This window comes from Pleurodeles waltl, chromosome 4_1 (assembly GCF_031143425.1).
Source record: "Pleurodeles waltl isolate 20211129_DDA chromosome 4_1, aPleWal1.hap1.20221129, whole genome shotgun sequence".
NCBI classification, from domain to species: Eukaryota; Metazoa; Chordata; class Amphibia; order Caudata; family Salamandridae; genus Pleurodeles; species Pleurodeles waltl.
In genome coordinates, this window is record NC_090442.1 from 45,297,430 (window position 1) to 45,312,555 (window position 15,126).

At 49.4% G+C, this 15,126-nt stretch overlaps 1 protein-coding gene across 3 annotated transcripts in view; it reads right to left on the bottom strand.

Moving 5' to 3' along the window:
- Positions 1-15,126, bottom strand: part of LOC138287353 (gastrula zinc finger protein XlCGF26.1-like) — an 86,255-nt gene that overhangs the window by 30,046 nt on the left and 41,083 nt on the right. For all 3 annotated transcript variants that reach the window (XM_069227721.1, XM_069227720.1, XM_069227722.1), the window contains one exon: positions 3,689-3,784. In XM_069227721.1, coding sequence (XP_069083822.1) covers positions 3,689-3,784 — 96 coding nt within the window. The remainder of the gene's footprint in view (positions 1-3,688; positions 3,785-15,126) is intronic.

A 15,126-nucleotide genomic window follows, 5' to 3' on the forward strand; every position in this document is an offset into this window, starting at 1 on the left:
ACTAAGGAGGTCTGCAGGAAGCTCCCTGTTAGCAAGTTTTCTTCACAGGGTTTCCCTGTCCACCGAGTCGAAAGCTGTCTGGAAATCCATAAAAAGCAACAGAGCCTTTGGTCCACTTACAGAGCCTTCTGAATGATGGCCCATAGAGCAAAGCAATGGTCTATAGTCGAATGGCCCTCCCTAAAACCCTGTTGCTGAACTGAAATGATGTCCTGAGGCCTGACCTGCAGCTTAGATAGAATCAATTTGGAAAACACGTTGACAGAGTTGTCCAAGAGGCTAATCTGCCTACAAAGTGTAGGATCGGAGCCAAAACTTTTTTTTTTTTTAAATGGGTGTCACTATTGACCCTTTTCACAGTGGGGGATGGAGGCCCGTTGAGGAGCTGGGGAGACATTATAAAAATCCAGAGCATCTTCCATCTGTAAGTCCGCCTGGGTAGTAAAAAGACAGGTTGGCGTAACTATATAATCAATCGGACCCCCCAACAGCAGAACAAGAGGGAGTACACCACTGCCCACCAATCACTACTGGATTTAATTATCACAGCCGCCCATACCTCCTTGTCAGCAGTACACTGGGACCTCACTGGGGTGGAAGGACTGCCATATAGCTCTATCAGATATGCTACCATATATCTTCAGGAATAATGCATTTGAGGGTCCCTCCGTTTTGGCCACTGGACTCATTAACTTTTGTCCAGAATTTTTGTTGATCACCTAATAGAATAATTTCCTGCATCTCATCCCACTTACTAAGATAGAAAGAGGCTTTTTTCTCTTAAACCAACTGCTTGTATTGAAAACTTAAGCTTGAGCAGCTCCTGGGCAACACCACTTCCTGGGCTTTGCCTAGCTTTGTTAGATACCCATCTCACCGAACATTTAATTTTCTGGCAGGCTAGATCAAATCAACCCTTCCCCTTAATATGACAAGTTGCCTGTGATCCACACTTTCTTACATTTATGGCTATGCAGCCCAAAACACTGGACACAATTTCATTAAACCACAGAATTCTGTTCTCAGAACACACTGAAAAAAGGGTTTCCTGTTGATCGGTACGCAGCTAGAAGCTGGAGATGTGCAGGATATAGACAAGTTGCGAGCCTCCGCAGGTAGGATACTTCCAAAGGCAGAACCTTCTCTGCAGCCTACAGTTCACAGAGGCTAAGAACTGCAGAAGTGGCCCAGTGGGCACTACATCCTTGTACTTTGCCACTTTCAAATCTGTAAAGAAACCAATAAGCCAGGTTGGCGTGACTATATATTCAATCGGACCCACCAACAGGCCCTACTGGAATGCTGCAACTGCAGGCATGTCATTATTAAAACGGCTGTTTAAAGAGACCAAACCATTATTCACCAGCCACTGGCTCAGGGCTTTGGTTTCCCATTTGATGGGGAAACAAGGCTGGGGAGACATTATAAACATCCAGAGCATCTTCCATCTGTAAGTCCGCCTGGGTAGTAAAAAGACAAGCATTGAAATCCCCTGCCACAATTATATTTGCTTCTACAAATTTCACTACCAAGTTCTGGAAAGATTGCTCAAGGGATTCCAGCCAGTCTTTCATTCTCCGGTACTCTTCTTTATGGATAGAAACATTCATAAACAGAAAACACCTACAAATAGTTATTCAGGCCAAGTTCAACCACAGAGAGCTGAAAAATGCTAGACATGTTTATAACTTGCAATGGTTTCTTAATCACCTTAGTGGATATTAGGGTTAAGACCACGGAAGAGGTTCTCCCCTTCCCTTGTCTCAACCCTTAACTTTTCAATACCACAACGCCTAATATAGTCTTTTCCTTTCTCAACCAAGACTCCTGCAGTAACACCACATGGTAGGATTTCAATCTTCCTATATGAAGGAGAGTTTAAGACCCCAAAGAGTTGTCATCTGCCAAGCACTCTGAGCTTTCCCCAACTTCTGACAATGACTTAACTTCTGTAAACTATCCATCAACCTTAAATAATTCAAAGGCAGCAGTGGTTTCTCTTTCAGGGCAAAGGAGCATCGCCCCTCTGCCTAGAATGCCCCCCAGGGATGAAAAATTAAATGATAATAAAGTTAATTTATTACCATTTTATTTTCTGTCCTCCCATCCTGAACAGAGTTTCAGGACAGGGCGGGCCCACTGCTGCTGAGTGACAGCAGTGAGCTGTGCACTTAAGTTTAAAGTGTGCATGTCTTTTTGGCCGGCTGTCGTGTGACGACCAGCCAGACATGCGCACTTTGAATTTCTCTAACCCAGTTGGGAAAGCACAGGACTCCAGTGGGTCTTGTGAGTGCTGAGAGGCCGCTCCCTCCAATCCTGATGCTTCTTTCAGGCTGGTTACTAGCATGAAGGCAACACCAGGATTGCTTCAGGGAATTTGCTGGAGCCAGAGAAGAGACCAGAGCGAGGAAGATGTCGGATGTCATGCAGCAAGCAAGGTAAGTGTGTTTTTTTTATTTTTATTTACACCACTCACCTCGCATGCATGCACACAGGCACCAACACCACATTTGTCCACCCCCCCCACTCTGCCTACATGCCAGACGCCACCGTTCAAAGGGTTCATTGTTTCCCAATATCGCATCGGCCTCATCTAAGTAAAAAGGGAAGTGCCCAGACCCTGCCAGAGCCCTCCGTGCTTCTTGAAGTGTCGCCCACGGACTGTGAATTACATCTCTAAGGTTTAGAGTCTGTTCCCAACAATCTTCATGATGAGGCCTTGGCAAGTCTTAGCTGAGACTCTACTGCACAACCTGAGCGATCCTCGGGACAGATTCCATGCTAGGGGGCGGAACAGTGGACTGCACCAAGTGCAGTCTAGGGAAGAAAAAAGCTACTTACCTGTTACTGTTGCACCCCAGCACTGGTATCTTTCATAGATTCACATGCTCGATTCACTTCCCCTCATCGGAGTGAGAGTCCCTCAATAATTGTAACAGAATAGTACAAGGCATTGACAGCCTGCTTAGGCCTAAACAGTCCCCTCATCGGAAAAGGCCAAACGTCGGCCAATGAGCAAAGAGCTCCTTACCTCACATAACAGAGGTCATCATACCTCAAACTGCTTAGCACAAGAGTGAGTATAAAAAAGAGGAAATGCTTGAGATGAGTCTCTATTTGGGAAGAAAGATTTACTAATGTTGCCCCGTGTTAAGGGGAGGAGGTGTTGGCGAATCTGCCTCCAGCAGAAAATAGACAATTCTTCAACTTTTTGCCCTAACTTTAACTTGTGCACTCGCCGTGGATTGCTAATTTCTAACGATATTATATCACTCAAGGCATGTTCTATGACATCATTGATGACAACACAGTGCCTGGCGGGACACAAGCTATAGTTACTTTAGGACATGAGTTAGAGTTCCTGGTTTATTACAGTGGTTTTGTTTCTTTCAAACAGTATGTCTTAACTGACAGTTTCACCTAACAATAACGTCCATTTAACCTTTGTTTTTGTTTCACTGAACAAATCTCTCATATATCTATGTCTACAAATATGTATATATATTCCTTTTCTTCCATTAAAATGTCAAATTTCCCCAAAAGCTGCTATAATAATTGCTGTAACAATGCTTTCTTAAATCCCTACCAAAAGTTAATGTGGATATGTACGAGGAAGCATTATTTCTCAGATATACAAAACAATACATTATCCAGTATCTGGTAACTAACCGCATGTTCCCATGCTCACCTGAAGTCCTCATCTCAGGTTCTGTTGTTTCCTGAACACATGATCCCTCCTCTGGTCTCGTGCTCAGGGAAAACACTGCTGTTATAAGTGGAACCCCTGAAAAGAAGAGACACACAATATATAATTGATCGGTAGGATGACTGAGTTCAGAAATGCATGAAGTATAGCCAAAAAGCAACTATCGGAAAGGAGGCCTTAAAACATGATTTGTAGAATAGAAAACGCAGGTGAGGGACATCACAGTGTAGCACTTGGACACTTCATTGGAAGGAGCTACTCACGTTATGAACTGCATTATTATTATTAGCGCAGAAAACTAAAAAACTCTCTGAGCACAACTGTATAAACTGCATCTACATCACCGGCGGCAGCGGTGGAAACAACTTCAGAGAGCCAACAGTTTCTTAGGAGCATACACAAAGCTGCAAAAGGCAAACAACAGAAACTAAACTTCATTTCTGATAAATGAAGGAAAGCTATTTTACTATTTGGTGATAAATGAATCCCCTTTTCAGAGGCAAGGCAGGCATTGGTTATTTGACATTATGCCGGGGTAGAAAGGAGGAAATTGAACTGTGTAGAAAATGTTACAAGAACCTGGACTTCTGAACACTTTGGGCCAACTTAAGGACTCACTCACTGTTATTGATGCCACTTTGGAATGATTTCATGTTTAACGTAAGTGACTATTCATGTAATAAAGGATGTGGCTTTTATCTTTTAATTCTTTTTGTACGAGCAAAGTACACAATCTGGGAAACAGTTTTCAAAATGACTAAAGAAATTAGAGGGTAAAATGATAAACTGCTTGTGCAATAATCAGCAGTAAAAGTGTTACCACCAAGTTTGAATCAGCAGGATTTTTGTTCGCTTTAGTTAGGGTAGGTCTGAACCCTCTCCGAGTCTGAGGTGCAATAAGACTGCCCAACACAAGCGTAGACTTGAACCTACACTGAGGGGCAGAGACACACTTCTCAACACAAGGGTAGACCTGCATCCTCTCAGAGGCTGAGATGCAGTGACAAACTGCCCGACACAAGGGTAGAGCTGAACCCTCTCTGGGCCTGAAGGGCAATGACAGTGTCCAACACAGGGGTAGACCTGAACCATCTCTGGGCCTGAAGGGCAATGACAGTGTCCAACACAGGGGTAGACCTGAACCATCTCTGGGCCTGAAGGGCAATGACAGTGTCCAACACAGGGGTAGACCTGAACCATCTCTGGGCCTGAAGGGCAATGACATAGGCCCTCATTCTGAAAACAGCGGTAAACACCGGCGATGGCGAACAGAAGACCGCCATTGGCGGTGAACAGAAACCCGCCATATAATGAAGAAAAAATCAGAATCCAACAAAAATCTCTCTGCCACCAGTCACCACCAGGACCTTGTCGGCGGAAATGCTGGACCTCCCACCCTGCCACCGATGAGCACACAAACACCCCGCCCTCCAAATAACAAAGCACAAATCACTGCGGCGGTCAGTGGAAGCCGAACGACCATTGGCGGTACAGACCGCCACGGGCGGCAAGTGGACACAACAGCAAGAAATTTATACATTGGCAAGTTTGAAACCCACACACCTGACACACATCCACAACACTATAAAACACTCACCGACATACCCCACAATCCTTTGCAACAAAATTAGGCCAACTAATAGAGAGAACCCCAGAAGCAGACACTGAACGCCAAATTACACGATGCATACACCCAACCATACAAGAGCTCCCTCACCTAGATCCACACAAGACACCATTCACAACACTCACCATGGCACCCCCCCCAAACACCCACGCTTCACAGAAAGGGAGCTAAGGACCATGGTGGACGAGACCATGAAGGGGGAGCCACAATTATTCAGGGTACAGGTCCAGCACACACCCATCGCCAGGAAGATGGAGCTATTGCAGAAAACAGTCAACAAGGTCAATGCAGTGGTTCACCATCCACGCACCAGGGATGACATCCGCAAGAGATGGAACGACCTGCATGGGAAGGTCAGGCCCATGGCGTCCAGGCACCACATTGCAGTCCAGAAGACTAGGGGAGGACCTCCAACACCACCACCCGACTACACTGACTGGGAGGAAAAGGTACTGGCCATCCTGCACCGAGGGGCTCACTGGAGGAATGGACTCCGGTAAGTCATCTACAATTACCCTATATCCATCACACCTGGAATGCATGCACCACCTCACCCCTCCAACTACCACCAGGACCACAACCCCACCCAGGCCACAATCACTACATCCAGTCACCCTGCATGCCCACAAACCCACTAACAGGCCCACATCCCTCCCCCGTGCACAGCCACCCACCCCTACAAGGAATCACAATGGCCTACAGCACCCACAATGCACCTCCACGTCCTAGGCATAAAGCAATGCTAACCTCACAAAACCATCCTGCAAGGCCCCAAAGTGTGAAAACATGCACAAAACCACCCAGTCCTGTGCACCCCATCCGATCATGCAATTGTAACAGACATGTCCATTCCCCCCAACAGACACCACCACCCATGCCACTCTGACGGACAGTACAAGGAGTGACAGTGCCCCACAGGGAGACAGAGGCACCTCCCAGGACACTGGAGATGGAACCCTGGACATTGACGATCACCCTGGCCCCTCACACCTGTCCTGGACTGTCACCATCCAGCAGCCCCACCCAGGATACCACTGACACCCCTACCACCCAGCCAACAACATCAGCCCAGGGCAACCGTCCCCACACCAGTGTATCCATGTCACAGTCTGGTGGAACACATGGACAGAGGCCACATTCACCCCCTACCAACAGGCAGGAAGACGATGGCCCCAGTACAAGTGGTACCGCCAGACCTATGCAGGGGACACAGGCACAGGGGGCTAGGCCCAGGGGGAGGGCATCAGTGGCCCATGGGGGGAGGCCACAGAATGGATGCTGCAGCCCAGGACATGATCTCTGAGGTCCTGAGAGCATATCACCATACCCAGGACTGATTGGCCCAGATAGTATCCACCCTGGTGCAGAGTCAAACGATGCAGCTAGCACACCACCAAGAGGCCATGGAGCAGTGGAAACTGCACTATGCCACAATGGCCAGCATAGCAGGTGCGCTGCTGCACCCTGTCCGAACACAGCCTGAGGCCCACACAGACCAGGAAGCCCCTACTAAAGGCCAGGCTACAGACCGGACAACAACAGCATCAGTAGCAACTGCACATGTTCTACCATCTCAGGACACACACAGGGGACATCAATCCCAACTTGTACAGGCCAACACCAGGCACCCAAACAGACCCTCAGGCCCAGATATGGCACAGGAACACCTGCCAAGACCAAGTACCCCTCAAAGAAGTGACTCTGGCAAGACCAAACTGTGTGAAAACTACAAAAAACTCTTGTAAACATTGATGGACCTACCACTACTGCCAACAAATGCTGCGACAATGTTGCCATATTGTACAGTCACCAGTAGCCCACTCCCATCACTGTAATCTGCACAATTTAATCCCTGCACCAAATAAAACACCATTTCACCTGTTACAATGTCCCCTGTCATCAAGTTGAAACAAAGTGAAGTATGGATGCAACTATATGATAACTCATTTATTATTATCAGGAAATGCACCACATGCATTACATGCTGTTTTACCTACAGATGTGTTGAACTATTATACTATATTGTAACATGTCCTATGCAGACCTGGTCACAGTGGCAATGAGTATTGACCCAACGCCCCCCTAGATGACAAGGCACACTGACATTATGCTGCACAGACAGCAATCTCATCCCATTGTCCCACAGAGTTACTTGAAGTAGAGTTGTATCAGTTGGGTCCTGGTATTTACATCTTCCCCTTCCTCATCATCACCATCACTCTCATCCCCTCTCTGAGGAAGCTGGTCTTGATATACAGCACCCTCCTCCTCCAAGAGGGGGGTAGAATTTCTCACAGCCACGTTGTGCAGCATGCAGCAGGCCACCACTATTCTACACACCTTTTCAGGCCCATAGGCCAGGGAACCACCAGAAATGTATAGGCAACGAGATCTAGCTTTCAGGAGACCTATTGTGCGCTCTATCACCCTCCGAGTACGTCTAAGGGCCTCATTGTAATTCCTCTCTGCATCTGTTCCAGGATTCCTCACTGGTGTCAGGAGCCAACGCAAGTTTGGATAGCCAGAATCACTTAGAAAATGGTGAAAACAGGACTGTCATTGGCAACCCTCAGAGGCAGACAGCCTGGCTGTCTGCTATGTGGCAATAAGTGTCAGAAACACCTACCTATGATCCACCCTTTGTAGTTGTTCCATCTTGTGTGGCACACTACTGTTCCTCAGCACAAAGGAATCATGGACTGATCCAGGGAACATGGCATTCACATGTGAGATCTACTGGTCTGCAGTACACACCAATAGAATGTTCATGGAATGAAAGTTCTTCCTGTTTATGTACACCTGCTCACTGACTCTTGGGGGGATTATAGCTATGTGGGTGCCATTGATGGCACCTATCACATAGGGTATGTTGGCAAAGGCATAGATGTCCGACTTGATCGCAGTGAAGTCAGCACTTTGGGGAAACCTCACATAGGACTGCAGGTGTCGTACAAATGCATTCAGGAAACTGGACAGTATAATGCTAAACATTGGCTGTGAAAAACCTGCACCCATGCCCACTGTCACTTGAAATGAGCCCGTGGCCAGGAAATGGAGTGCAGAAAGCACCTGCACTTCAGTTGGGATGGCATGCTGATTGCGATTAGCCGGTCTCAGTGCTGGATCCAGTAATGCACAAAGTTCATCAATAGTAGCACAAGTGAGTCTGTAATTGATAATGATGTGACGCTCCACCATGGTCCGCAAATCAACAAGTGGTCTGTACACCAATGGGGCCCTCCCTCGCCACAAGGGTCTATACCTAGGAGGAGTTGAAAACACGTGTTAGGAACACACATATATCTGCACACATTGTTTCTCATTCAGCATTGCTGGCATTATTGTCGACAACACAAATGCTTAGTGTGTGCGCCATTACAGCAACATAACCACAATTATATATCAGGACTAGTCAGGTGAGGTAATGTATATTGTTACATGCCTATTGGTGTTTAGGGGACAATAGGGCCTGCATTGTGCTGATGACGGTTTTACAACTGCGTAGTTAAGGCCAAAATGTCTGCCCCCTGTAATCCAGAAGTGTTGTGGTGGAAGTGACCTCATAACGCTAGCGGCTGACGTAATAGCGTAAGGCGGTGTTTACCGCCGTGTGTAAATTCATTGGTTAGCATGGTTGTCAATGGGCATTCTTAGCGTATCATGATCGCCGCCTGCGGTGACGGTGCACACCGCTGCGGTGTGTATGCCCCCAACTTCACTTGACTCCCTGATCTCGTGCATGCGGGTACTCCACTGAGTGTACTGCTTTGTCCTGCCTCTGGTCATGGAAATGGCACATGTTGCAGGGGAAAGGGCCCCGGGGCCTTCACCAGCGAGGAATTGGAGAAGCTCGTGGACAGGGTCCTGCCCCTGTATGCCAAGCTCTACCGTCAGCCAGAGGTACAGGTGAGTTGGAGGATTGGGGTGCATGGATGTGTGTAGTGCTGGGTGCTGGCTGCATACATGTGTGCACTTGTGACCCTGTATGGTCCAGGGTTCCTGACATGCTGCGTGTGTGTGTGCTGTTAGGCTGTTTGAAATGTCTGTCCCATAGTGGACGTATAGCCAGCTGTATATGATTGGCCAGTGTCTGACCTCAGTGTTACTTTCCTGTGTGTCCCTTATAGGTAAGCGCCCACCGGAAGAGGGGACTTTGGCATTCCATCGCCAAGGAGGTGCAGACCCTGGGAATCAACAGCCGACGGAGCACCCACTGCGGGAAGAGGTGGGAGGACCTGCGGTGCTGGGCGAGGAAGATTTGTGAGGCCCAGCTGGGGAAGTCCTCCCAACGAAGAAGGGGTGCCCGTCGGGCACTGACCCCCCTTATGCAACGCATCCTGGTGGTCGTGTACCCGGACCTGGCCCCTTGATGGGTGTGTGTGTGTGTGTGTGTGTGTGTGTGTGTTCGTATTTATGCTATCTAGTGGCAGGGACTATGACTGATGTCCATCTACATAATGGCCCCCGTGGGGAGTAGGGGTGTTTGGGTCAAGTCGGCAGTACGTCAGGTTCATAAGTTAGTTGGGGAATGGCTGTAGAGCAGGGTTCTGGCCACTAGTCAGGGGCAAAGCCATGTGTATAGCGGTAGGTGCTACCTGGTGGAATATTTTCTGGGTAGGTGTATGTGTGAACCAGTTCTGTACCTCCATTCAGTTATTTACAAGTGTCTCTCCTGTTTTGTCTCCCCATCCCTGTTCTCTTGTGTTGTCTGTGTACATCAGCATCATCTGGCGAGGGAGTGGAGGCACCGGCGAGTGGGGAGGCAGCCGCCCACGGATCCTCAGAGACAGAGTCATCCAATGCAAAGGGGACCAGTGGGTTGGAGTGCAAGGAGAGTACCACTGCGGAGGCAACTACCACTGGAAGTAGTGACTCCGATACCTCTTCCGAAGGGAGCTCCCTGGCAGTGGCGGACCCTGGTGGTCCCACCCCTAATGTGTCATCTTCCCCCACACCCCCTGTGAGCGAGACGACGTGGATAAAGCAATCTAGACCGTGGTAGTCTGGAAAAAGTTATTTTATTGAGGATAGAAGATGTAGTAGAAAACAGGTGAGTATTTGGTTGTGGGACTTGAGGGTGGGGGATGTTCTTGAGGTTTGGTCTTCACTCTTCGTTTCTGTCTCCCTGGTTCACAGGTCGTCCCCAGGAAGTACATGTGGAGAGAAGAGAATACAGCGGTAAGTGTACATGGCCCCGGTCTCTATTTAGTCTCTGTATTCTCTTTCCCTTCCCTGACTCACTGGTCTTCTTATGGTTTATTGTATTCAGATTGTTATAGATTAGTAGGTGTTGTATCCCTTCTGTCTCTCGGTGCTTCCACTCCTGTCCTTTCTGTCTTGTATATTCCTTTAGTGCTTAAACGGACCTGTGCGTGGGTTTGCTGGTCTACTATTGGTGACGGTGCTCTATAGTGACTCGTGGTAAGTATTTTATTCTTCCCCCCTCTTGTACTTGTCCGTTTCTCTTTTCCAACCCCCTCCCCTTCCCCGTGCTCATGTTTCCTTGTTTTTGTCCTACCCCCCCTCCCGCCTTTCCGTGCTTTCCGACCCCCCCTCCTCTGCTCTCTGTCTCTCACTCGCACTCTCGTTCAGGGACGTAGTCCCACGCACCTGAATGGCCACGCTTCTCCTGAAGCGTGGCGGGATGCAGCCACTCGTCTTCCCGGTTGCCTGGAACAGGATCTCCTGACGCTCGTCTTCAGTCTTCAGCTCCGGTGCTTGGATGGGACTGCTGTCTCCGACTCTCTGGCGGGATCCGCTCCTGGGCTCCCACATTCACCTCTGTTGCTGGGCTTTTCCTCCTCCACGAAAGGGTTCACAGCTCTTCCCTTGTCTCCTGGTTTTTCCTCCAAAGCTCTGAACGCCGTAAAAGTATGCCACGGCACTTTTGAACTTCCAGCGCCCCGCCACTGCCGACCCTTCCACCAATCAGGGGCAGGGAGCCTCAGAGCACCAGGGGCAGCCTCAGCACAAGCAGCAGCTGAGTGCGGGCGAGCAGGTTCCAGCCCGTCACACCCCCATACGATCACCGCCCTCCCAGTTGCTCCCTACCGAGTTGCCTGTGCCGCTTACCCAGAAGGGCGGGCGTCTCCCTCGCCCAACACACCTCCTCCCCTGCCCCAGTCAGCCCTGCTGCCCTCACGGAGGAGGCTATTGACCTCCCGAGAACCATCTCTGTAGGGCAGACAACCATCATCAATGCCATCCAGGGGCTAGCATCAGAGGTGCAGCAGACCAATGCCTATCTGGATGGCATTCACAGTGCCGTGTCTGGCCTACAGGGATCTTTTCAGGCTCTGGCCTCCTCTTGGACGGCAGCCAGTGTCCCTTGTCATTCCGTCCCCCCTCCAACCACCTCTACCCCTTACAGCACCCCACTCCCTTCACCCGTCCAAAGCACACATTCTGACACGCAGGCACACACCTCAATACACAAGAAGCACACTTCAAAACACAATCACCACACCTCCCACCACAAGTATACTCACAGCCAACATACACATGCACAAACACCAACATCCGCTTCCCCCAGCGTGTCCACCTCTTCCGCCTCCCTGTCTGTCCCATGTACATGCACACCCACAGGCACTGCACCTTCATTCAATGTTGCTGACCCTATTCCTGCAGTCACCACAATAGCACATATCCATTCATGCACCCCAGACACCACACCTGCACTCACCACAACAACTTTAGTTGACACATGCAACACACTCACCAGACTTGCAGACACCCAGACAACATCCATTTACAATGGCAGCCTGTCTTGTCTCACTGTGTCCACCCCCCCTCCTCCCAAGACACTCAACCGCACCAAAACACCCACCTATCACACATCCACAACACCTGCACCCACGTCATGCACACCTACACCACTCCCTCTACCTCCACTCCCACGCCTTCCTCCAGGTCCATCCCAATTGCACCTAAGAAACTTTTCCTATCCCGTGTTGACATATTTGAACCCACTGGCCCACCCAGTCTCGTCCCTAAATGTGCTCACCTCCTTGCCCTGTCAACTCCTCCCACGTCACAGCCTGCCCATGACCACCCTTCCCATTCCCGTGCTACCTCCCCTGTGAGGAAGAGATCCCATGCTGGCCCAGGAACATCTGCCGCACTCCAGGCCAACTCTGCTCCACCGGCAGCTGTGACAAGACCTAAGCCCCCTCCACCTTCCAAACGGAAATCTAAGCCCCCGTCAAAAATCCCCACCCCCTGCCCGTGTTCCTTAAGGTGCCTGGATGCCCCATTGTTGCCCCTCTGAGGAGGAGTACTGTTGCACTTGTGGGAGTCTAGTTGGGGCCATTGTGGCCCATCGGACTTCTTGGACTATGGACTGTCCATTGGCCTTTGATGCACTTCTGTTGCTCTGTGAGCAGAATAAAGATTAATGTGTGGCCTGTGTTGTTTGAGGCACACTCCGGATCCGTGGTCTCTCGTTTCATTGTTTGGTGGTGTTGGGCACATTTATGTACTTTGGGCAGGTTGGATTTGCCTTGTGTCGGGTAAGTACCCCTAGCTGTGGAGTGTATGGCTTGTGCTGCTGTGAAGGGTTGTGAGAGCGTTGCAGGGTGGGCAGAGTGGGTGGGTATGTAACTGTGCTTTTTCTTCCCTTGTTTAGTAGGTTGCGGTACTTACCATCGTCATCTGAGGTATATGGCAAGGAGCAGGGCTAGCATGATCTGCAACTCTCTATCCATGTCTGCTTCGGCGTGTTGTGTGAGCCTCTGGTGAGTGTTTCCTTTTATTTGTTCGTTTCCGCCTGGGCTTTGTGTGGCAGTGGTTCCCGCCCCGTAACTGACGGCGGTCTAGTGCTTCATTATTTGATGGGCGGGTAGGGCCTTTCCGTCGGCCTGTGGGCGGGCTCTGCCATCATTGTCGACACGCCTCTGCTGGCGGTGAGTGGTTTTCAGGATGCCTGTATTTCAGTTGGTTCATTATTTGGTGGTTCGGACCACACGTCTGTTGGCAGTTGTTACCGCCACCGCCGGTTGGTGCGGTGTTTACCGCTGTGCTCATAATGAGGGCCCATAGTGCCCGACACAAGTGTAGACCTGAACCTTCACTGAGGGGCAGAGAAACACTTCTCAACACAAGGGTAGACCTGCATCCTCTCAGACACTGAGATGCAGTGACACACTGCCCGACACAAAGGTAGAGCTGAACCCTCTCTGAGGGGCGGTGACACACTCTCCAACACTAGGGTAGATCTGAACCCTCTCTGGGCCTGAAGGGCAATGACATAGTGTCCAACACAAGAGTAGACCTGAACCCTCTCTGAGCCTGAAGGGCAAGGACATACTGTCCAACACAAAGGTAAACCTGAACCCTCTCTGAGCCTGAAGGGCAAGGACATACTGTCCAACACAAAGGTAGACTATAACCCCTCTCTGAGGTGCAATGACACACTGTCCAACACAAGGATACAGCTGAATTCTCTGAGGGGCAGTGACACACTGTCCAATACAGGGGCAGCCTTGAACCCTCTCTGAGCCCGAGGTGCAGTGACACACTGTCCAACACAGGGGTAGACCTGAACCCTCTCTGAGTCCGAGATGTAGCGCCACACTGCCCAAAACAAGGGTAGAGCTGAACCCTCTCTGAGGGACAGAAACACACTCCCCAACACAAGGGTATACGTGAACCCTTTCTGGGGGGCAAGGACACACTGTCCAACACAAAGGTAAACCTGAACCCTCGCTGAGCTTGAAGTGCAGTGACACATTTTCCAACACGAGAGTAGACCTGAACACTCTCTCTGAGCCTGAGGGGCAGTGACACACTGTCCAACATAAAGGTAGACCTGAACCCCCCTACGAGGTGTAATGACAGACTGTCTAACACAGGGATAGACCTGAACCCTCTCAGAGCCTGAGGTACAGTGACACACTATCTAACACAAGGGTAGATCTGAACCCTCTCCGAGGTGTAGTGACACTCTCTGACACAAGGGTAGACCTCACCCCTCTGAGGTGCAGTGACACACTGTCCAACACAAGGGTAAATCTGAACCCTCTCTGAGGGACAGTGACAACGCTGTCCAACACAAGGATACAGTTGAACCCTCTTTGAGGTGCAGTGACACACTGTCCAACACAAGGGTAGATCTGAACCACTTCTTAGCCTGTGGGGCAATGACACATTGTCCAACACAAACGTAGACCTGAACACTCTGTCCAACACAAGGGTAGACCTGAACCGTCTAAGATCCAGAGGTGCAACAACACACTGTCGAACACAAGAGTACACAATTTGAGGCTGACCGCAATGGAGCCTTCGTCATATAAAGCAAGTAGGCTGATTTCATTTTTATTAAATATAAAATGGGTATTTTAAGGGCATCTTTAGCTCGTACTGGTCGAAAGCTATAGATTAAAGTTTATGCTTTATGCTTTGGCTGTCCCTATGTACCAGTTATAGTCAGGGCCACTGGAATTATGCAATTGTGCAGCTGCATGGATTTTCGCATAGTTATAGATATGATGCATTTGCCACATAATCCATTATCTGCTGCATAACCTGCAGATTTTAACAAACAAATTTGCTTCTAGCTCAAACGATGCGAAAGCTTCTAAAAATGCAGTGACGCGTCTTGCTGTGTAGTGCAAGGACATTAGCAAAGTTGGACTGGTCAGCTTTCTCTTGCTGATTGCTATATTAAGGTGTGTAATTGGTACTAATGAGGCCAACCCAATGTCAGACAATACTTCCAAGTTTAAAAACAAGCATTTGCAATGCAATGGGTCTCGCGTTTGCTCGAGTTACAGCTTTTAGCGTGGTAAATTCCTAA